General features: G+C 35.9%; 1 protein-coding gene across 1 annotated transcript in view; it reads left to right on the top strand.

The window, feature by feature from the left end:
* Positions 1-10,881, top strand: part of LOC122340552 (oxysterol-binding protein-related protein 7-like) — a 31,268-nt gene extending 20,387 nt beyond the window's left edge. The window contains 4 exon segments of the mRNA XM_043234114.1: positions 482-632; positions 707-833; positions 9,038-9,160; positions 9,986-10,881. Coding sequence (XP_043090049.1) covers positions 482-632; positions 707-833; positions 9,038-9,160; positions 9,986-10,097 — 513 coding nt within the window. The 3' untranslated portion in view covers positions 10,098-10,881.
* Positions 10,882-23,696: the final 12,815 nt, after the last annotated feature.

Here is a 23,696-nt window from a genome sequence, read left to right on the forward strand (position 1 = left end):
GTAATCGGTGTTGAACTACTGTAAGATTAAGCCTGTCTGTTGTAAATGTTTGAAAACATTTAACCGTTGAAAACATTTGAAAATATTAAAACTAGAAAAGCAATCAATTAGCATCAATGTTTTTTTTACCAATGTTTTTCAAGTTGATAGGTAGCCTAATTCACGGTGCTCCCTCCTGGGTAGTGATTTTATATAGTGTCACTTCTAATCACCCAAACACTGATGCGTTTAGCTGCTTTTCTTTTAAAATTAACTGGAACAAATTGGCTCAAGGACCAAGTGATATTTAGGCATTGGAGTCACATCTATAAACTGTTTGATTGGACACATTCTCCTTTTGTGTTTTCAGGATTGCAGGATTACAAGCAGTTGTTTAATTGGGCATTGAAATAAACTTAAGTCATGTTTCATACATATCAAATGTGATGTGTGTGTGTGTGTGTGTGTGTATATAACCATTATGTAATTCTCATTTGTCTAGTCACGTTATTGGGGTGACGATAATAGCAAGAATGAAGTGCATGGCACCGTCCTTGACCATGCTGGCAAAGTGGTTCACCGTTTTGGTGGATCATGGCATGAAGGCATTTTCTGTGATACACTTTCCAACCCACAATGCATTTGGAAGCCTAGTAAGTGACCATGCATACAGTAATTACACTTATTTAGCTGGGTGTTAAAATAGATTGTCTATTGTAATTCACAGATCCTCAGCCAGATGATTACTTTGACTACTATGGCTTTTCCCAGTACGCCAGAGAGCTCAATGACCTGACACCTGATATAAAGGATAAATTACCCCCGACAGACTCTCGTTTCCGTCCAGACCAAAGGTATGTGACCAGTAATTTGAGATGAGAAAGATCTGTTTGACCTTTAGCACTGTAATTTGTACTTAGTGTTGAGAGGTTACATTACAAATTTAATGGGGTAATTTGTATTTCTGTGATCTACTTTGTGCTTCCAAAAGAGGACATAACTAGAAATCAGTAGTCAAGTTGAATTCGCAACACTTCCAAAACACCCAAACATTAGAGTGTGTTCAGCACATTTACGGAGGATGGGCTCCTAAAATCTGTGGAGTAGCCAATGCTGGCTGTGCAAAGAGTGGAGCAATTCTATCTCTGCAAGGACAGTCTGGCACTTCTGACTCGCAACCTTTTTTCTTCTTTAAAAAAAAAAAAAAAAAAACCCTGATACTTGCTAATCAAAGGTGAGTTTTGAGCAGTGAAGGATAATGTTAGTGCTTGTTGTTTGTGATTTTCTCCAATCACAAATGCAGACATGGTGTTATGGTTACGAGGCACGATGCAACGTGACACATAATAAGAGAATACTAAGTTGTTATAATCAATTATATTCCCACTGAATGCAACAAATGTCTTGTTTGTAATGTTTTATTATTTAGGCGTTATAACGCCATGATTCAGCATCACGTTGTGGTACAAGGTGTAAATTTTCTGTACATGCTTGTATTCGGCCAATCACGGTGCACTAAATAGCTAGCCAATCGGAGCAGATCTTGCTTTTTTTTTAGAACAATGAGCTTTGTACAAATTAACCCTTAGAGGACAAACAAAAATGTAAATTGTATTTTTTTTTTTTTTTTTTTTTTTACCTTTGTCATGGCTGGCTCGCAAGCTATGACAAAGGAGTTAACACGTTGGATAACGTTCAAAAAAATAAAAAGCATTTATTGAAAGGAAAAAATAGGACAAGACAAAACAAAACACAGCCATGATGACAACAAAACAACAATGATGATCTGCCTCGCTACTGAAGGAGCAGTTTAAATATGCCGGCAGAAGCTCCAACACAGGTGAAAACCTCACCTAACCCTTACCCAATAACTCCCCACATACTGGAGAAATCCCACCACTTTGTCGTACTCCCTAAAGCCCTCAGCAACTACGGGCCTTGTAGAAGCTATTTAAAAACAGCAAAGAAGTAAAACAAGACATGGACAAATCAACAGCTAAGAGGAGTAAGGAGCTCTAGACAGATGCACCAGCTACTACTTTGTCATATATCAAGGGCATACAACTGCAGAAAGAGGCACCAATTAGTAAATCGTTGGTTTGGGCACCTCAGAGAGTGTAAATAAATGAGTGGGTTGAAGTTGGTGTACACAACCAATGGGTCAGACACTGAACCAACATACACCTCAATTTCGAAGGGCCCAATTTAAAGCTAATGCCTCCTTCTCCACCACAGAATAATATAGCTGATATGAGGAAAACCTTTTGAGGGAAAAATGGCTAACCGAGCGGTAAATCCCTGTTCAATAGGCCTGTATCAATACAGCTCCCGCACCCATGTTGCTAGCATCTACACACAATCTGAAAGGGCGATCAAATCAGGGAGCTGCCAATACAGGAACAGAAACAAGCAACAACTTGGCTGCTTCAAAGGCTTACTGACAAACAGGAGTCCAGACAAAGGCAACTTTTGTTTTCAGTAGATCAGTGAGCGGTGCTACTACAGTAGAAAAGTTCCTACAAAATCCCCAATAGTAACCCACTAATCCGACAAAAAACATCAGCTTCTTTTTCGTAACCGAAGAAAGAAATCGATCAATGACCTCAACCTTGGCATGGTTTGGCCACGCACAGCCCTCTCCAACTACCTTACCAAAGTATGTCATAGTGGGTTTTACAGAATTTGCATTTACCTAGATTTACAGTTAGACCAGAATCTTCAAAATGAGAAAACGGGTATGCAATACGATTCAAGTGGCTGGTCCCATGAATCACTAAACACAACCACATCATCTAAATAGACAGCGACTCCCTGCAACCCAGCCACAACTCGATTCCTAACCTGCTGGAAAGTTGCAGGATCATTTCTGAGACCAAAGCTCATAACATAAGAAAGTGACCCAAAGAGCGCAAGAAATTTCTGCCTTTTATTACATCTGAAGGGTTAAAAGAACTTGGCAATAGCCTTTGAGTAGATCAAATTTATTCACAAAGGCTGACAACCCAACTTGGGCAACACAATCCTCAATGCGAGCAAGAGGAAATGAGTCTGATTTAGTCACTTTTATTTTCCGATAAGTTCCATCAGATTTGTTCACAAGTAAGCAGAGGAGGCCCAAATAGAGAATGATGGTTGTGCAATGTTATCCAGCATATACTGAACTTCACCTTTTAAGATGAAGAATATACTTGCGGACATCCGGTAGAAATTTTGGCGAATGGGCTCAGCTTCCCCAACGTCAATATTGTGCTCCAACCAGTGCGTACATGAAGGTACATCACCAAATAAAGAGACATGATTTAATAAGAGCAATTAAATCATCATGTTACCCCTCTTAAAAATGTGCATAAAATGTTGGTCCATTTGCTAGACTCTCAGAATTTGTAAGAGCCCCTACAGTACTGTATCTACTGGAAATGAAACCCCTTCATCAATTTCCTCCCCCAGTGGAACAGATGAAGCACTGTCAACTAATAATACAGGTTGGACTGCAGTTTTGGCATCTAATACTTTGTGAGAATGGCAATAATAGGGCTTCAACATGTTAATGTGGCACAACTGTGTGGACGTCCTTTTATCTGGTGTGGCAATCAGATCAGAAACTTGCTTTACCACCACAAGTGAGAAGTAAAATTAGAACCTTGATAACTCTACAAAATTTTTGGAATGCCAAAAACAGAAATTAACTGAGTTAGGGCTTTCACCACCGATGTTGCAGTGATTGTATGGAGGGGATTGGCTGCAGGAAACAGAGTCGATATACACAAAACTGTGAGCTTTTGATTTGGGCAACGGGCCCACAAAATCAACAATCAGATGTTCAAATGGTGAACTGACAGCTGGAATCAGAAACAATGGGGCAGGTTTAATCATCTGATTTGGCTTGCCTGTTACTTGACATGTATCACATGTCTTGATGTACTTTGACACATCTTTCTTTAATTTTGGGCAAAAAAATTTAAGATTCTGTCATGGGTCTTTTTAACCCCTAGGTGACCTGCAAGTTCATCATGAGAAACATTCAACACAAGTGATCGATAGTTCTGTCACTACCACTTCCTCACCTACATCCTGTAAGAAGTAACCCTGAGCAACATAGCTACTTTTTGAAAGTCTAATGTCATCTAAAGAAATTAGACGAGTTACTTGGGGAATGTTAGCACCTGTTGACGTTTTATTTTTCGTTAATTTAGTTACTGTATTGAATAAATACCAGGGGTTGTGTTTTTAAAAATAATCAGATCTTGCAATTGTTAATGCTTTTCTGTATGACAGAATATGAAATACTTCTAATTTAGTTTTTCTCCATCTGCGCTCCATTTTCTGCAGAACTTCATCCATTCCATGTGACACTATTAGATCTATAGTATGATTTTGACAATGAGTAGGTCCAGAGACGTGTTGTCTAACCCCAACGGAGTTCAGAATGTCTAAGAAAGCTGATCCTTATGCGTCACTTTCATTATCAACATGGATATTAAAATCGCCAACAATTAGGACTTTATCTGTGGCCAGTACTAGCTCAGTTAGAAAATCAGAAAATTCATTAATGAAATCTGTGCTGTGCCTTGGTGGCCTGTATACAGTAGCCAGCACAAACATGACAGGGGATTTATCACTAGCACATGATTCTATAGATAATGTTATATGCGGCACCAAAACTTCAAATGAGTTAGTACTTCTCAAAGTGCAGGTTTAAGTATAAGAGTATTGTTATAAATTGTAGCAACACCTCCCCCTTTACCTTTTAAACATGGCTCATTTTTATAGCAATAATTTTGGGGGGTAGATTTATTTAGAGTAAAAGAGTGAAAGAGTCTGTATGTGTTGAGAATTAACTGCCTTCTGTGATGTGAGGCAGCTAGCAGATGGTCGGTTTAGCCAGTCTGCTTCCTGACCTGGGCACTAGTTGGTCAAGTTGGAACTCTTAAGACTATATGCCATATGTCTAGATAGAAGAGCAGCACAACCCCAGAAGGGATGAAGGCCATCCCTTTTCAACAGGTCAGGTCTGCCCCAGAAACTCATCCAATTGTCTATAAAGCCTATGTTGTTCTGCGGGCACCACTTAGACATCCAGCCATTGAGACCCAGCAGTCTGCTGTAAATCTCATCACCCCGGTAAGCAGGGAGGGGACCAGAGCCTTTTTACATTGTCCGACATCGTACTTGCAAATTCACACACCTCTTTTTAGTGATCTCCGACTGGCGAAGTTGAACATCATTAGCGCCGCCGTGAATAACAATCTTACAGAATTTACGTTTAGCATTACCAGCACTTTTAAATTTGCCAAGATGTCAGACGCTCTGGCTCCCAAGTAAGCATTGGACTATGGTGGCTGGTGTCTCTATTTTCACGTTCCGTACAATAGAATCGCCAATTACTAGAGCACTTTGATTCGGTTTCTCAATGGGTGCTTCACTGAGTGGGGAGAACCTGTTTTATGTTCTGATCGGCACGGATGAGCGGTGTTTTGAACCGTGACTAGTGTGCCTCTAGTAAGAGATTAGAAAGAAAATTATAGACAAAGGCAAAAGTTAAAGGTAAAGGCTGCAAGACCATCTCCAAGCAGCTAGATGTTCCTGTGACTACAGTTGCACACTTTATTCGGAAATATAAGATCCATGGGACTGTAGACAACTTCCCTGGATGTGGCCGCAGGAGGAAAATTTATGAAAAATCAAAGAGACGGATAATCTGAATGGTAACAAGAGCCCAGAAAGACTTCTAAAGAGATCCGAGGTGAACTTCATGCTGAAGGAACATCAGTGTCAGATCGCACCATCCATTGTTGTTTGAGCCAAAGTGGACTACATGGGAGAAGGCCAAGGAGGACACTATTGTTGAAAACAAATCATAACAAAGTCAGACGGGAATATGCCAAACTACATTTTGAAAAGCCACAAAACTTCTGGGAGAATGTCCTATGGATGGATGAGATGAAAAAGTTTAACCCCGTTCAATTTTTATATTAATATTCACTGAACATAACAAGTATTCATATTTGACGCTGGTGGATTGCTTCAAAATGGCAAAAGAAGAAAAAGGAACAAGAGACAAAACGTATAAAATAGGCAATTTATTAAGTAGGCAGTTAAACTGCAACAGGCTGTTCATCTGCTGATCAAAAGTTTGTCTTTGCCATCAGGAAATCATGACGGTGTTACTGCCTGAAGAACAATGACATGAGAGCCATATTTTTGTGCAACTTTTTAAGGCTATGGACAAAGCCTTTATCTTTGAATGTGGCAGAATTGTGGTAGATCCTCCCCAAAAAACACCTGCTCTGCACCAAAGGATGTGACAGGCTGTCTGTGAAGACACATGGCGATCCTCGACCCAAATTAAGGCCCTTACTAAATGCAGACCAATAACCATCAGTGTCTGTGAGAGAAGGGTTTCAAGAACAGAAAATGTCTTTTTAAAGGCCATGTCTCCTCCCATGACATACACTTGCCTGTTTTGTAATTTGCAAGAGAGCATAAAACATGGGATATTGAAAGGCGGAAGAATGTTTCATTCTCAGAGAAAAATTTTGCCTGACCTGGTGGCTTCCAACATACCTGGCATGTCAAAGAGATCCCACTGAAGATGTTTTCTGGAGTATGTGGACATGTTGCAGGGGCATCCCCCGACTGAGAACCTTGTCGGAGCAGAAACGACTCTTTCAACAGGAGAACAACGTAGATCACAACCACTGTCCAATGAAGTACTTTTTTCGAGGAGAATAAAGTTGCTCTCTTGGACTATCCTGCATGTTCCCCCGATGTTTGTTTGGATTTACAACTTGAAAACGTATGTCAAACAACCATCTTTTGTAATCACGATCCCAATCACATGTTTTTGAGTGGAGTTATATTTATATAGCCTCTGCCAATAAGGCTATCTGCGCTTAGTGTACAAAGCTTGGGAGCACAGAATGAAGTTTGCTCTCCTTTTAAAGCAGACGCATGGCAGATTATGCCTACCCTCACGATCACATCAGCCAATTGTAACGCCAATTACCTTCTAAAATTGCATAATTTTAGTTAAATGGCACTGATTTAAAAAAAATAAATAAATAAATAAATAGCATGATGGAATTCAGTGGGGACAATTTAGTCCAAACGGCCCTGAGAATATTTTTTTTGCTTCAACAAAAGTTTTAAAAGTGAAACCAACAAGGAAGTTATAGACATTTATGAATATGCTTTATCAACAGATTTTTATTTATTATAAAATATATACTTTATAAAACCATTCTGGTAATTTAAAGCAATAAATCTAAAAAAGTTGCTAAATTTGATGTTCTTCCAGCAAGACTGTGCATGCACACTGTGGTTTTTTTTACAGTAGTCTCTCTCGCACTCATTCACTTACTCAAATATTACATAAACGCACATTTCAAGACACTCCTACGAATCCCACTCTGACATCTATACCAACAATGATGGCTAGATTTATTTATCCAGTTGACCCATCGGTAAGCCCCTCCCCTTGAACGCAGATGCGCCAATGGCAGTTGAGTATAAATTGCATGTAGAGTAGAACTCTGACATCTGTAGGTTTCAGTGCCATAGAGAAACATTGGAAGACCTGAACCTTGCATTTTTTTTACGGGTTTATGCTTCAAAAAAAGGAAAAACGATGTGTCTGGGGTACTTGCAACACTGATTCCAAGTATCCTGAGAGGATGAGCAATATAATTTTTTATTTAATTTCCTGAATCCAAACAAAACCAAGCATTCACTGTCACTAAATATTCAACTTCAATCCAAGACAAAAACAATAATTTTTCTGTTTGTCACAAACATTAAGTTACAATTTAAAAATTTCAATGTTAAAACTAGAGAAATGAATGTTAGTGATTCCATGCTAATGTAGGTCAAAAACACAAACAAAGGTCTACACTGTCACTTCATGTTAAACAGGTTAAAATGTACATTGATTTAATCATACCTGATCTGATACAGCTAATCAAAGTATTTAGAATCACTAGAAACCTCCAACCAGGTGTGATTTGGAGCTGGTCGGAGGTTAAATGTTGTGAGCTGTGGCCCTCCAGGAATTGAACTTGAGAACAATGTCCTATAGCAGTTGTTCCCAACCATCTAGAGGCTTCCAACACAGCACATTTTGCATCTCTCCTTTGTCTGACACACCCATTTCAGCTCTTGAATGTTGAGCAGAGAGATCATTGGCTACCAATATTTTGTCACAAATTCCTGATACACTGGTGTCTTATTTTAGAATCAATCAAAACTGTATTGTGAAAAAAAACAGATGTTAATGATTTCGAAGGAGTTTACATTTATTAAGTAACTATAGTTTATATTTTTTTCTTCATAACTGTAACGGATTACATTTATTATAACATTTAATTAGTTGCTGCCCAACACTGCTTCCAAAACATTGGTCAGAACAAAACCCATATAAATTAATAAATGAAGTCTTTTCTTTTTTATTTTATGACTGATGCAAATTGCAAACTATATTTTTTGTACATGCTGAACTACTTTGAAAGTTAATGCTAAAGCCTTATTGCTAGTAAATCATTTGTTACATTTGGTGTTGGCATCCTCTAGCTCTACCAGTTGTACTGATGTGTCTTGCCAGTTAATCAACTGACTTTATGCTTTTAGATACTTGGATACACAAAAATCACATCACCAGTTTCGACTTTCATCATGTGTTAAGTGTGATTTGTAAGCATGTTGTGTAACATTTTGTAACAGTTGTCAGTTCTTCTGAATCTCTTCTTTTGTCAACTTCTGATGCATACACTTGCATTATATGGTTTTTTGAAAGTTTTTTTCTTTAGTCTTTGTTCATTTAAAGAAAGTCAGTCAATGCATCTGGTACAGCATGTGGCTGAGAAAATAAGAGCATTTTAATTATTAGGTGGAGTAAAGTTTTACTCTGTGTACTTTGTCTCATTTCAACTTTAAAGTTTCGAATTTTGCCATTTTGGTCAAATTTACTTGAATTTCATTGTTTTAGTGCTTAGAAAATGGCCAGTGATGATATTGAGATGGCTGGAAAAAAGTATTTCAATCTGACATTTTATTTTCCTTTCAGGCTTCTTGAAGAGGGCAAAGTAGAAGAAGCTGATAAACGCAAGGATGAAATTGAGGAGAAACAACGTGAAAGACGTAAGGCAATGGCCAAGAGAGGTGAAGAGCATGTTCCACGTTTCTTTGTGTGAGTTTTTCTTTCATATTTTTGCTTCTAAAATCTGCTGCCAATCTTAAACAATTCTGATTAATCCTTAATATTCCTCAGATTAACTCATGGGGTCATTGGATCTATAGGGTCTTAAAAAACATTCATAAAAATTTCTCTGAGCTTTTGACAGGGTAGAGAAGGTGTTTTACAATACCACTCACTGTTTTCATCAAGCCATTCTAGTCCATGTTACTTTTAATGCTTTTGAAACTATTTGGAAAGACAAAGATTCATAAAAACCCTTATACTCACCTCTTCTGTAGATAAAGCTGGATCACGAATGATTGGAGCGAACATAGACTCCTGTAGTGCACTGACTAGAATTCCAGAATAGCTTGATTTAAAGAAAGGAGATTTTAAAATGGGGTTTTAAAAAAAAAACTGCAGCTATTTACACTAAGTGAAATCAGTTTTAATAGGATATCACTTAAAATGCTGTAATTTTTACTTAGCGTTTTCGTAGCAATAGATTTGATTTACAATTAAAATATCAGGATTTTTTATTGCAATTACTGACAGTTATCTGCACCTCAGTTAAATTAGAAAGTATAATACATTATAAAACAGCATGCAACACTTACTAAAAAGTGAATGTTACTAAATCTTTTTCTCATTATAGGATAGATGTGTACATGCACTCAAATTTTTTCAACAACTTGTAAAGTGAATTTTGCATCTGATGACCCCTTTAATTAGTGTTAATGGAATTATATTTTGCAGATAACACACACATATATAAAAAAAAAAAAATCCATGAATGTCTGTATATTCAGGAGTGTACAAATATTTTTCTTTCAACAGGAAAACTTTAGATCATGCTGGAAGAGAGGTGTGGGTGACAAATGGATCTTACTGGAAGATTCAAGAAAATCCAGGATTTGCCAGCACTGAAAATTTGGATTTGTGGTGTTGATGAAATTGAGGTCTTACGATTTGTAATATCCTAGTATTATGTTTCCAAAACCTGTTTGTCTTTAGTGCATCCATATGGTTAGTGTATGTATATAATTTATATTTTATATAACTGTTGTGAATTTTAGTATAGACCAAAGACTTCAAAGGCAATGTAGGAATGGAGTTTCTGTACTTTTTTTTTTATCTAAATTGTGATATTCCTAAAGCCGTTTCACTTTCATTTTTAGTGATTTATTTAAAAATAGGTGTGTGTTAAACAAAAATACTCTCTCCATATTGTGTAATGAATAGATGTCTTAAAAATGTTCCCTTTTTAAAATGTCTTTTTTTTTATTATTATTATTTTTTTTTTTTTTTTATTGAAAGTTCAGGTCTAATGTTAGTGACTTTTGATATACAGGGCAGTAATGGACTTTGGGACATTACACTAAGGGACATGTACTGATCATCTTTTAACATATTCTTCCTAGCTAACTCTAGTGATTTTAGTACAGAATGTTTCCCATTTCAATAGACCTGTATGTGTAAATACTGTTTGCTATAAATTGTTTTTTTTACCAGGTGGATTTAATTTCTGCTAGAACATCTTGCATGATCTCACTATATTAAATACTTTGTGCTAAGTAATTCCTCAAATGAATATAATAAAAATGACATTTTGTTTGGAATTTTCAACCAACTCTACTGAAAAATTTTTTGGTGAGGTGTAATTGGGTTACGTGCAATTTACTGTATGAATGCATTTCCAATCAGATGAGACTTGAATAAATATTAAATTCAAACAAGTTCAGACTTCTTTTTGCCATCTGAGGGAGGAGAAAGGGTAGTGAGGAGTGAATACAGTGGCGTAAGAAAGGACTAACCATTTTTGTGTTGAGTTTGCTGTTTGGGGTTGTGTGAGTGGAAAAGCATGTGAAATACTATTAACATGGTTTAACATTTTAAAAAGGCAACCTAGAAAATATTTAGGTTATGCAGGCCAGTGTTTGAACTGAGATGTGGTGGTAGTAGATAGTAGATCAGGGTCCAGGGTCCAACAGATGATTTGTGCTTTATTATTGTTTAGTGTCAAAGCAGGAGAATCCCTTATGTCAGGCCTGTAAGTTTCTTTTTGCTTCAAGATGTTTTTTTGATGAAAATCACATTTGTCCCAAGGTTTTTTTCTTCTTTCTTCTTTTCTGTAATGAATGGGGTTTTTGTTCCTTGCCACTATCGCCTTTCTGGCTTGCTTAGTTGGGGAAACCTAATTTCTACTGATTATTGTCAATTTGATGATGAAACAATTTTTTATTAAATTCAGAGACGTCTCCATCTAGTCATTGTGTCAATTAGGAGAACAGAGTGTTAGTAATGCATAGTTCAATTCTTTGAGGAAATCTGTATTGTTAAAAGCACTATATAAATAAAAGTGATGAAAATATTTATTAGGATGTGGATGAGAACCTGTTGCCAAGCCCACAAGAAAGGGTTTGTAAAAACTCTGAAGTGAAATGAAAAACACTCCACATTGACATTTTACTGTAGGCCTAATGTTTTTTTCTTTTTTTCCTGTTTTTTTTTTTTTCTTTTTCTCTTTAATATGATGAAGTATATTTCTGAGTATCTTTTTGGGCTTACTTGTTTTCTTAGAATTTGTTATATGGTACATTAAGAAACTGAAAAATGCTTCCATAGGTAATCTAACTTAGACTTAGTTAGGTAATCTAACAAAAACATTAAAATAGTAATGTGTCTAATAGTAATAACTCTAATACTAATAGTAATGTAAAGTGTGGCTTTTGGCCAGTACTGAACATTAAAAAAAGACTTCACTTTCAACAGTTTACACCAAATTTATTAAAATGTGATTAATATCAAAAGCAGCAGTCTGTATCTGTCCTGGCAACTGTACAACTGTACTCTTGAATTTTCAGAGGTTTTTTTATTTATCAAGTGTACAGTTGTACAGTGTTGTGTTTGGAAGATAAATTAATGTTTACATATCCCTTGTAAATGCTTTACAAGGTATAAGTAGTCCTCACTTAGATGAGCTCACAAAAACAGACGGCTGGCAGCTTATAAATTCTTTATAGCTGTAACGCCTAGCCAGAAGAGGGAGCCCTCACCTGAGCACTAGCTGGGCTCTCTGCTTCTCTGCTCATTTCCTGTTAGAGGGCTTTATAACCAGAAGCTCTCCACTCGGTTAATGCGAAGTATTGCCAGTTTGATTGCCTTACCAAGCGTTTCTACTACACTCTGTATTGATATCCATGTGTATGACCATAGCCTGTTTACCTGACTGACGTTTCACGGATTATATTTGTCTGTTTTGTTTGCCTGATTGGAGTGTTAACCTGTTGCTGACTCACTGCCTGCTCAATCACTCTGAGATCCGGATTACCCTTGAACCTGTTTGCCATTCGGACTGTCTGCCTGGTATTGACCCTGCATTTGTTTCAACGTTAATGTCTATTGTCTTTACCTCTAATAAACTTCCATGAATGCATTCTACCCTATCTTCTTCGTCATCGTTACAGTAGCTACTTGAATCAATCATGAATTACAGCAGGAACATGTGATAATAAAGCATTTATTAACACATTGAGCAACTATTATCATGTGTCTAAATAATAAGATTTATTAATGTACATTTAAATAATTTATTAATCTTTTACTTAGACCTTCATAATGTTCTCATTAAACAGACAACTCCTCAATAACTGGTTTGTAATGAACATAATACTTAATAAATGATACACTAATCATTAATGAAGCATGAAAATACAATTATTAAATTATATGTATGCTCAAGAACAAGGCGTTTATAGCTGCACTTGTAAACCGCTTAATAATGCAAATTAATGTTTAATAATTATATTTTCAAAGATGAGCTGACTATATACTAATGCTTAATGATTCATTGTGTGTAGTTATTATAGTGTTACCAAATAATTCTTTAACGGAAAATTCTCTGTAATATTTTAAAATAAACCTCTTTTATTTTATTACTTATGAAAAGCTTATTTGTTATTTACCATATTTCATATTTTATACTTCATGCTTTCATATTTAGACGACCAAAAGACAGTTAAGCATGATACATAATTCTACTTTAACAAATTTCTAATATATCTATTATTGTATTTATCTTTAACAATATTAATGTCTGCAGAGGGTGCCCTCGCCTAAGTACTAGCTGGGCTCACCCTCTGCTTCTTCTCTCCTTCGCCCTCATTTCCTGTTTTGAGGCTTTTATAACCAAAGGCCCTCCAAAGGAACAATGCGAAGTATTGCCATTATTACCTGCCTTACAGAGCATTATTTATCTCTGCCTCTTTCTGTTCCTGTGTATGATATTTGCCTGTTTTTCTGTTTCATGACCTTTGGATTTGCCCTTCTGTGTTGTTGGCTTGATTGGCTTGATGTTCTGGTGCTGACCTTCTGCCTGCCTTCACGTTTCTGATTATTGTCATAGCCCTTAATAAACTATCGCAAATGAATTCGAACTCCCCTTCGCCTCCCCCAAATCCAGTGGAAGTTTCAAGTCTGCAAGCAGCGTTCAACTATCAGGGTGAACTGCTCAAGAACTACCAGGAACAACTCACCAAACTGCAATCAGTGAACAAACACGTGACTCACTTCATCAGAGCACTTCCTCCAATTTCACCTAAGACGGAAAGCTTTGCCCTACCTGATAAATTTGATGGAAAAGCAGAGCAATGTCAGGGCTTCATTCGCCAAGTTAAGTTGTACCTAGACCATCAAGGGGATATTTTTGAGTTGGAGGAGAAGAAATGCTACTGATGATGCTACTGACCGGCAGAGCTATTGACTGGGCTGCAGCTGTGTGGGAAACTGACTCACATCTAAGATATTCAGTCAACTATTTCATTCAACAACTTTTTTTGAGTACCCCTCAGGCGATAAGGAAATTTCTACTCAAATTATTAACTTCATCCAGGGAAGCCACACTGCCATTGAATATGCCATTGAGTTTCGCACACTAGCAGCACAGAGTGGTTGGAATAATGTTGCACTCAAACCCATGTTTTACCGCAGTTTACACCCCGAGTTATAAACAGAACTGGCATGTAGAGGAGAGGATTTTTGTATTTCATTGATTATCACCCTAATGATAAAGATCGATAGAGAGTAGAAAGAATCTTCTGACAACATCCCTTCTAATGTAAACTGACGTCAAGATAATGAACCCAAGCAGCTTAATGTGTCATGGCTGTTATGGAAATTTTATTTCCGGATTTGGGGAAATCCCAAAGAAAGCTGAGAAAGTATGAAACACAAGTGTACAATCAGATGAAAAAGCGAAATGCTTTTGAAGTTTTATCAATTTCCCCAACACAGGAAAAGAAAGAAAATGCAGAAAGAATTAGCAAATTAGGAAAAAGATGAAACCCTTAAAAAAGAGAACAATGAGAAGTTCATTGCATCACATAACAGTACTAACCCCTCTGATGTTTGTAATTCCCATACGCACCGCCGACCCTATCTTCACTATTTCGTGGTCTGCAAGCCCTGAAACTGGATGAGGACCTCAACTGCTCTCCGCCAAGAAGACCATATGCACCATCGACAACAGATCAGCCACCCGCATCGATCCCTGCCATGGTCCCACAGCCACTGTTCGCAGCGATGTCTGTGATGACTCCACAGCCTGTAAACAACCACCTGCGATGGCACCTATGATGATTTCACAGCCTAGTATGGTGCAACCACAACTGGCAACAGCAGTGACTCAGCTGAGACCAGCAATCCTGTTGGATCAGTAGCCAACTGTATTTGATGTTTGAGTAATTACTTATTTGTATTAAAAACAGACTGTTTTTTTCTTACTTTTGCTACCTGTAATGACTGGACTGTAAAAGATTATCTTTTACTGTGGCACAGTAACGATGATCTTTTTCTTGGACAGGGTAACACACGATTTTGGTGTATTATGGCGACATAGGCATAATATACATAAATATTCATAAGATGTGTAATACACATTTTTGGTTATAGATTTTAGAAGTGATAATACACAATGATAATACACAATAAATATGTTGCATCCAATTTCAATAACAGTGGATTATATTTACCATAGTTATGTATGTATTATAACTCTCATATTTTCCCATTGTTTATCTGCACAATAATTTGGTAAATTTTGGTAACATTTACAAAATAAATAAGCTAACATGCAGTACTTTATGTTCCATATTTATTTGCAACAGTGCTGCACCAGTTATGATCGCTGATTTTGATTGCCTATTTGGTCCTACTTAAGGATGTCACTGCTCTGTTTAGTGCAACAAAATATTTATTGTTTACTATGGCGTTATTGTAAATTTATTGCATTGTCCTGTCTTGCTTTTGAGCATCTTCAAGGCTTTCCTGCAGACAAATCTCATTTTACTGGTCATTTTAGTAAGGGTGACGGAGCTTCCTGCAATGCCATCCTGAACCCTTGACATAAATGTAATCCTTGACTGAATCTGCAATATTGAAAGATTTATGTGGAAACATTTTAAAATGATTTGAAATCACATGAACTGTGTTTTATTACACCTACCTGTATATAAAAGTCATCCGATTTTATAAACTTGTCTTGGTCTTGTAAAATATTGATCCTGACCTGCATGATTTTGTCACTTTGTCATTGTGTGCTATTTGCTGACATATCCTACCAAAGTACCAAAAACAAATTAAAAAAATAATTGATTAGTAAAATAAAAAATACAGCAACATATATAATTTTGATTTGAATCAGGCGTCCAATTTGATTTAAAAAAGGCTGTCTTAAGGTTGTGTATATTTACCTTTGGTATCCATCTTTGCTTTGCGTCTTCCTCAGTTTAATTTTTTTTTTTACATACTCTGTATATCTTTGTTGAAGGCATTACCCTGTTTTTTGCCGAGTTTCTTTGCCGAGTCACATTGTCTTTTTTTCTTTTTTACTAATCAAATGGATTAAAACAAAGCCAAAGCAGAGCTGATGCATCTCAGAGCAACACTTCTGTGTTTTGTTTTTGAATGAATCTGTTGTTGATGGAATCTAGTGAGCCAATTAGGATTTATTGATTTGATCCTAATTGGATCAGCCAATTTGAAATAATCGTTTGATTCATTTGAACAGACACATGCTGCCATCTACTGGTTGTTTTAGTGTCATATTTATGTACCTATGACCAACCTAAACCAGCACCAAAACACAGTCATTAAATATTGAATTATTTTTGTTAATATTAGTGTTGTTACTGTTTTGACACACACATTGTGTGTGCGTGCTTTGGTTTAACCTACATTGTAAGGACCAAGTTCCCACAAAAAAATAAAAATAAATAAATAAATGATTAGCTAATATTAAACTACCACTTTTAGCTGTGTACTTTTACTTACTAATTCATAAATAAAAAAGGTTATTGTTAGTTAATAATAATAGAATATTAATATTGAGTTTTTCATTTGTTCCTCTGTAGTTAAACTTGGGTAATTTAAGCCAATTAATAAAATTGATTAAATATTGAAATATACTTGATCTGTGACAAAAGTTAAAATTAAATTCTTAGAAGATAAATGCAAGGACATCAAAAGTGAGAGAGATTTTCAGTGTAGGAGCCTGACTAATGTTAAGCTGTTTTATCTCTAAAATCAACTATACTTTACAACCAGTTATATGTTATGCTTATAATGTGTACTACAGTAAAATAGTTATAAATTAATGTTTTACTTCAGGAAATGGACATAGTCTACATTATAACATACCCTGGTATATAATGGAGCAGTGAACTCCAGTCAGTCGTTGTTTTAAATTATATTTTGTGGTGTTCGTTAACAAAGGTAATAAAGTATTAACATTTAAGAATAACTTTAGATGGGAAGTAGGCAAAAATGGAAGAAATTAAATGTGCTGTAAATATGATTTGGTATGTATTCCTTATCAGCCTTGTCAGCAAAGAAAGACATGGGAGCTTCATGCAAATAAGATGATGCTGAGTCAAAGTCTTCCAGTACAGAAGACGAATGTCATACTGAACATAAAAAGAAGACAATGAGTAGACAACAAATTGAGAGGAAAAAGAAAGTTGACTCATCATCCTCATCTGAATCAATCTCAACTCAGTCCTCTTCTTCCCCTGCCCCCCGAAAATCCAGCAAACATAAGGATAAAGCCAAAAAAAGGAAAGTGAACAAAAAGGAAAAATGCACAAGAGGTATGTAGTCCATACATTTATGTTTCATTTTATTTATTTGTTTTTATTGAGGAACGCATTGCAATGAAATAGATATAAAATAAACAGGAAAAATAAGAAAAAAAACAAGAAAAATGTGGAAACATTTTGATGTTTGACTAAACAAACTTTTTTTAGTTTATGAATTGTCATAAATGATAAAGTGCACAACAAGTGAATAATTAAATACGCCAAAAGAAAACAAAGGAGATCACATGAGAATACAACCACTTCACTTAGACAATACCAGACAACAAACTAACTGGGTTCCCATGGATCCCTAAAGTCTAAAATGTATTCATTTTAATTTTTAAAAATGGAACATTTATTTGATTATAAGAGGTCTTAGATATGCATATCTAAAATAAATCGTTATGCCCCAAAAACTTGTAACACTCCAAAGAGAAAAGAAAAACTGAAATTGCATCATATGAACCCTTTAAATAAACAGCCACATTGAATTTCAAACCCTAAAATGCAAGCACTGAAAATAGAATGCATAAAATGGAAACACTGTTTATAGATCTTATGTACAATTTGTGCAATTAATTATTTTTTTCAAATACATTTGTCGTTAATTTACTTTACACCAAAAGCCCCTAAAGCTGAAATTCAGAAAGAAGGTATGGTCAGAATCTTCTGAGTGAAGATAAATGATACTGCAATGAAAATGTAATGAAAAGAGACCTTAACTGCATGTAAATCTAACCCCCAAAACAAATTAATATCTATTTAAATAGCATAATAGAGGCACTTTAAAATTATTATTATTATTATTATTAAGTCCTTCTCACTCTTAGACCCTAATTTTTATAACATTTTGCAAGAGACAAAAATAACCCATAGAACCTGTGTATATGCATGTGTATGTGTGTTTCTTTGTATGATAAATACCATTCCAATGCATGTTCTAGTGTGTGCAACTACACACACAACCACTCTAACTTTTACTTGTTCCATACATCTTGTTTACATTCAGTCATCATAAATATGGTCGTGTGTCTATACACACTGTTTACTTCAGCTGTTGCTTGTTCTATGCTTCTGTTTAAGCATCATTCTTGTTTTCTAGATATGGTGAATAAATATCATGTGAAACCAAACACTAAAATGATTTAAAAACTTTTGCTATTTTTGGTGAACTGTATAATATTATAATTGTATGTAGTTCCTTTAAAAGGATGTAGTAACACTTACCATACTAGTAATTACTAGAGGGTTACCATGATCTTCACTTTAGAATACTGATCCAGGTAATTAGTAACTCCTTCAGAAGGATGTAGTAACACTTCAGTAATTAATAGCGGTTCCCATGAGTCTAATAGTAGATTTGAATGAAAAGGTAATGCTAGAATCTATTAACCCTTCACAAGATACGCACACACATATATAGGGGCAGTCACAGTCTAATGGTTAGATATGGACTTGTAACCCAAAGCTGCAAGTTCTAGCCTTTTCAGTCTATTTCTAGTTTTGGAGACAGAAAGTGACTCTTGAATTTGATTAGTTGTTGACTTCTTTGAGCTGTCATAGTAATTCTGTGCAAATAAAATCCAAACAAGCTAAAATATGCTTTAAAAGTTGTTTCTCAGTGAGAGAAAGCCTTTTAGGATAGTTTCAAAGCAGAATAAGCCTTTTTAGTGTGTTCTAGTTTTGGAGACAGGAAGTCAATATTAAAGCTAAAAATGCAAAATTTTAATTAGTTCTTGACTTTTATTAGTAGAAATTATATTTAGTGCTTCTGTGCAAATAAAATGAAAACAAGCTTTGATATGCTTTAAAAGTTGTTTTTCAGTGAGTGAAAGCTTTTCCTGTAGTTTAAAAGCAGAATACGCATTTTTAGTGTGTTTCTAGTTTTGGACACAGGAAGTCATATTAGAGCTCAAAGCACAAAATTTGCTTAGTTCTTGACTTTTATGAGCAGAAATGCTGTTTTAGTGGATCTTTGCAAATGAAGTCAACACAAGCTCTGATATGCTTTAAAAGTTGTTTCCAAGTGAGAGAATGCTTTTTAGATTAGTTTCAAAGCAGAACAAGCCTTTTTAGTGTGTTTCTAGTTTTGAACACAGAAAGTCATATTAGAGCTCAAAATGCACAATGTGCTTAGATCTTGACTTTTATGAGCAGAAATGCTGTTTTAGTACTTCTGAGTAAATGACTTAAAAACAAGACTAGATGTGCTTTAAAGGTTGTTTCTCAGGGAGAGAAAGCTTTTCATGAAGTTTCAAAGCAGAATGAGCCTTTTCAGTGTGTTTCTACTTTTGGACACAAAAAGTCATTTTAGAGCTCAGAAAGCACAATTTGCTTAGTTCTTGACTTTTTATGAGCTTTTTGAGCTGTAAAATGACTTTTTGTGTGCAAAATTAGTAACACACTGAAAAGGCTCATTCTGCTTTGAAACTGCATGAAAAAGCTTTCTCTCGCTGAGAAACAACGTTTAAAGCACTTCTAGGCTTGTTTTGAGTTCATTTGCTCAGAAGCACTAAAACAGCATTTCTGTTCATGTAAAGTCATAAACTAAGCAAATTGTGCTTTTGAGCTCTAATATGACTTTTGTGTCCAGAACTAGAAACACACTGAAAAGGCTCATTCTGCTTTGAAACTGAATGTAAAAGCTTTCTCTCGCTGAGAAACAACGTTTAAAGAAATTCTAGGCTTGTTTTGAGTTCATTTGCTCAGAAGCACTAAAACAGCATTTCTGCTCATGAAAAGTCAAGAACTAAGCAAATTGTGCTTTTGAGCTCTAATATGACTTTTTGTGTCCAGAACTAGAAATACACTGAAAATGCTAATTCTGATTTAAAACTGCATGAAAAGGCTTTCTCTCGCTGAGAAACAACGTTTAAAGCACTTCTAGGCTTGTTTTGAGTTCATTTACTCAGAAGCACTAAAACAGCATTTCTTCTCATGAAAAGTCAAAAACTAAGCAAATTGTGCTTTTGAGCTCTAATATGACTTTTGTGTCCAGAAGTATAAACGCACTGAAAAGGCTCATTCTGCTTTGAAACTGCATGAAAAAGCTTTCTCTCGCTGAGAAACAACGTTTAAAGCACTTCTAGGCTTGTTTTGAGTTCATTTGCTCAGAAGCACTAAAACAGCATTTCTGCTCATGAAAAGTCAAGAACTAAGCAAATTGTGCTTTTTGAGCTCTAATATGACTTTTGTGTCCAGAACTAGAAACACACTGAAAAGGCTCATTCTGCTTTGAAACTGCATGAAAAAGCTTTCTCTCGCTGAGAAACAACGTTTAAAGCACTTCTAGGCTTGTTTTGAGTTCATTTGCTCAGAAGCACTAAAACAGCATTTCTGTTCATGTAAAGTCATAAACTAAGCAAATTGTGCTTTTGAGCTCTAATATGACTTTTTGTGTCCAGAACTAGAAACACACTGAAAAGGCTCATTCTGCTTTGAAACTGAATGTAAAAGCTTTCTCTCGCTGAGAAACAACGTTTAAAGCACTTCTAGGCTTGTTTTGAGTTCATTTGCTCAGAAGCACTAAAACAGCATTTCTGCTCATGAAAAGTCAAGAACTAAGCAAATTGTGCTTTTGAGCTCTAATATGACTTTTTGTGTCCAGAACTAGAAATACACTGAAAATGCTAATTCTGCTTTGAAACTGCATGAAAAGGCTTTCTCGCTGAGAAACAACGTTTAAAGCACTTCTAGGCTTGTTTTGAGTTCATTTGCTCAGAAGCACTAAAACAGCATTTCTTCTCATGAAAAGTCAAAAACTAAGCAAATTGTGCTTTTTGAGCTCTAATATGACTTTTTGTGTCCAGAAGTATAAACGCACTGAAAAGGCTCATTCTGCTTTGAAACTGCATGAAAAAGCTTTCTCTCGCTGAGAAACAACGTTTTAAAGCACTTCTAGGCTTGTTTTGAGTTCATTTGCTCAGAAGCACTAAAACAGCATTTCTGCTCATGAAAAGTCAAGAACTAAGCAAATTGTGCTTTTTAGCTCTAATAAGACTTTTGTGTCCAGAACTAGAAACACACTGAAAAGGCTCATTCTGCTTTGAAACTGCATGAAAAAGCTTTCTCTCGCTGAGAAACAACGTTTAAAGCACTTCTAGGCTTGTTTTGAGTTCATTTGCTCAGAAGCACTAAAACAGCATTTCTGCTCATGAAAAGTCAAGAACTAAGCAAATTGTGCTTTTGAGCTCTAATATGACTTTTTGTGTCCAGAACTAGAAACACACTGAAAAGGCTCATTCTGCTTTGAAACTGCATGAAAAAGCTTTCTCTCGCTGAGAAACAACGTTTAAAGCACTTTTAGGCTTGTTTTGAGTTCATTTGCTCAGACGCACTAAAACAGCATTTCTGCTCATGAAAAGTCAAGAACTAAGCAAATTGTGTTTTTGAGCTCTAATATGACTTTTTGTGTCCAGAAGTAGAAACACACTGAAAAGGCTCATTCTGCTTTGAAACTGCATGAAAAAGCTTTCTCTCGCTGAGAAACAACGTTTAAAGCACTTCTAGGCTTGTTTTGAGTTCATTTGCTGAGAAGCACTAAAACAGCATTTCTGCTCATGAAAAGTCAAGAACTAAGCAAATTGTGCTTTTGAGCTCTAATATGACTTTTTGTGTCCAGAACTAAAACACACTGAAAAGGCTCATTCTGCTTTGAAACTGCATGAAAAAGCTTTCTCTCGCTGAGAAACAACGTTTAAAGCACTTCTAGGCTTGTTTTGAGTTCATTTGCTCAGAAGCACTTAAACAGCATTTCTGCTCATGAAAAGTCAAGAACTAAGCAAATTGTGCGTTTTGAGCTCTAATATGACTTTTGTGTCCAGAACTACAAACACACTGAAAATGCTCATTCTGCTTTGAAACTGCATGAAAAAGCTTTTCTCGCTGAGAAACAATGTTTAAAGCAATTCTAGGCTTGTTTTGAGTTCATTTGCTCAGAAGCACTAAAACAGCATTTCTGCTCATGAAAAGTCAAGAACTAAGCAAATTGTGCGTTTTGAGCTCTAAAATGACTTTTGTGTCCAGAACTAGAAACACACTGAAAAGGCTCATTCTGCTTTGAAACTGCATGAAAAAGCTTTCTCTCACTGCGAAACAACGTTTAAAGCACTTCTAGGCTTGTTTTGAGTTCATTTGCTCAGAAGCACTAAAACAGCATTTCTGCTCATGAAAAGTCAAGAACTAAGCAAATTGTGCTTTTTGAGCTCTAAAATGACTTTTGTGTCCAGAACTAGAAACACACTGAAAAGGCTCATTCTGCTTTGAAACTGCATGAAAAAGCTTTCTCTCGCTGAGAAACAACGTTTAAAGCACTTCTAGGCTTGTTTTGAGTTCATTTGCTCAGAAGCACTAAAACAGCATTTCTGCTCATGAAAAGTCAAGAACTAAGCAAATTGTGCTTTTTGAGCTCTAATTTGACTTTTTGTGTCCAGAACTAGAAACACACTGAAAAGGCTAATTCTGATTTGAAACTGCATGAAAAGGCTTTCTCTCGCTGAGAAACAACGTTTAAAGCACTTCTAGGCTTGTTTTGAGTTCATTTGCTCAGAAGCACTAAAACAGCATTTCTGCTCATGAAAAGTCAAGAACTAAGCAAATTGTGCTTTTTGAGCTCTAATATGACTTTTTGTGTACAGAACTAAAAACACACTGAAAAGGCTCATTCTGCTTTGAAACTGCATGAAAAAGCTTTCTCTCGCTGAGAAACAACGTTTAAAGCACTTCTAGGCTTGTTTTGAGTTCATTTGCTCAGAAGCACTTAAACAGCATTTCTGCTCATGAAAAGTCAAGAACTAAGCAAATTGTGCTTTTGAGCTGTAATATGACTTTTGTGTCCAGAACTAGAAACACACTGAAAAGGCTCATTCTGCTTTGAAACTGCATGAAAAGGCTTTCTCTCGCTGAGAAACAACGTTTAAAGCGCTTCTAGGCTTGTTTTGAGTTCATTTGCTCAGAAGCACTAAAACAGCATTTCTGCTCATGAAAAGTCAAGAACTAAGCAAATTGTGCGTTTTGAGCTCTAATATGACTTTTTGTGTCCAGAACTAGAAACACACTGAAAAGGCTCATTCTGCTTTGAAACTGCATGAAAAAGCTTTCTCTCGCTGAGAAACAACGTTTAAAGCACTTCTAGGCTTGTTTTGAGTTCATTTGCTCAGAAGCACTAAAACAGCATTTCTGCTCAAGAAAAGTCAAGAACTAAGCAAATTGTGCTTTTTGAGCTCTAATATGACTTTTTGTGTCCAGAACTAGAAACACACTGAAAAGGCTCATTCTGCTTTGAAACTGCATGAAAAAGCTTTCTCTCGCTGAGAAACAACGTTTAAAGCACTTCTAGGCTTGTTTTGAGTTCATTTGCTCAGAAGCACTAAAACAGCATTTCTGCTCATGAAAAGTCAAGAACTAAGCAAATTGTG

Source organism: Puntigrus tetrazona, unplaced genomic scaffold (genome assembly GCF_018831695.1).
Source record: "Puntigrus tetrazona isolate hp1 unplaced genomic scaffold, ASM1883169v1 S000001062, whole genome shotgun sequence".
NCBI classification, from domain to species: Eukaryota; Metazoa; Chordata; class Actinopteri; order Cypriniformes; family Cyprinidae; genus Puntigrus; species Puntigrus tetrazona.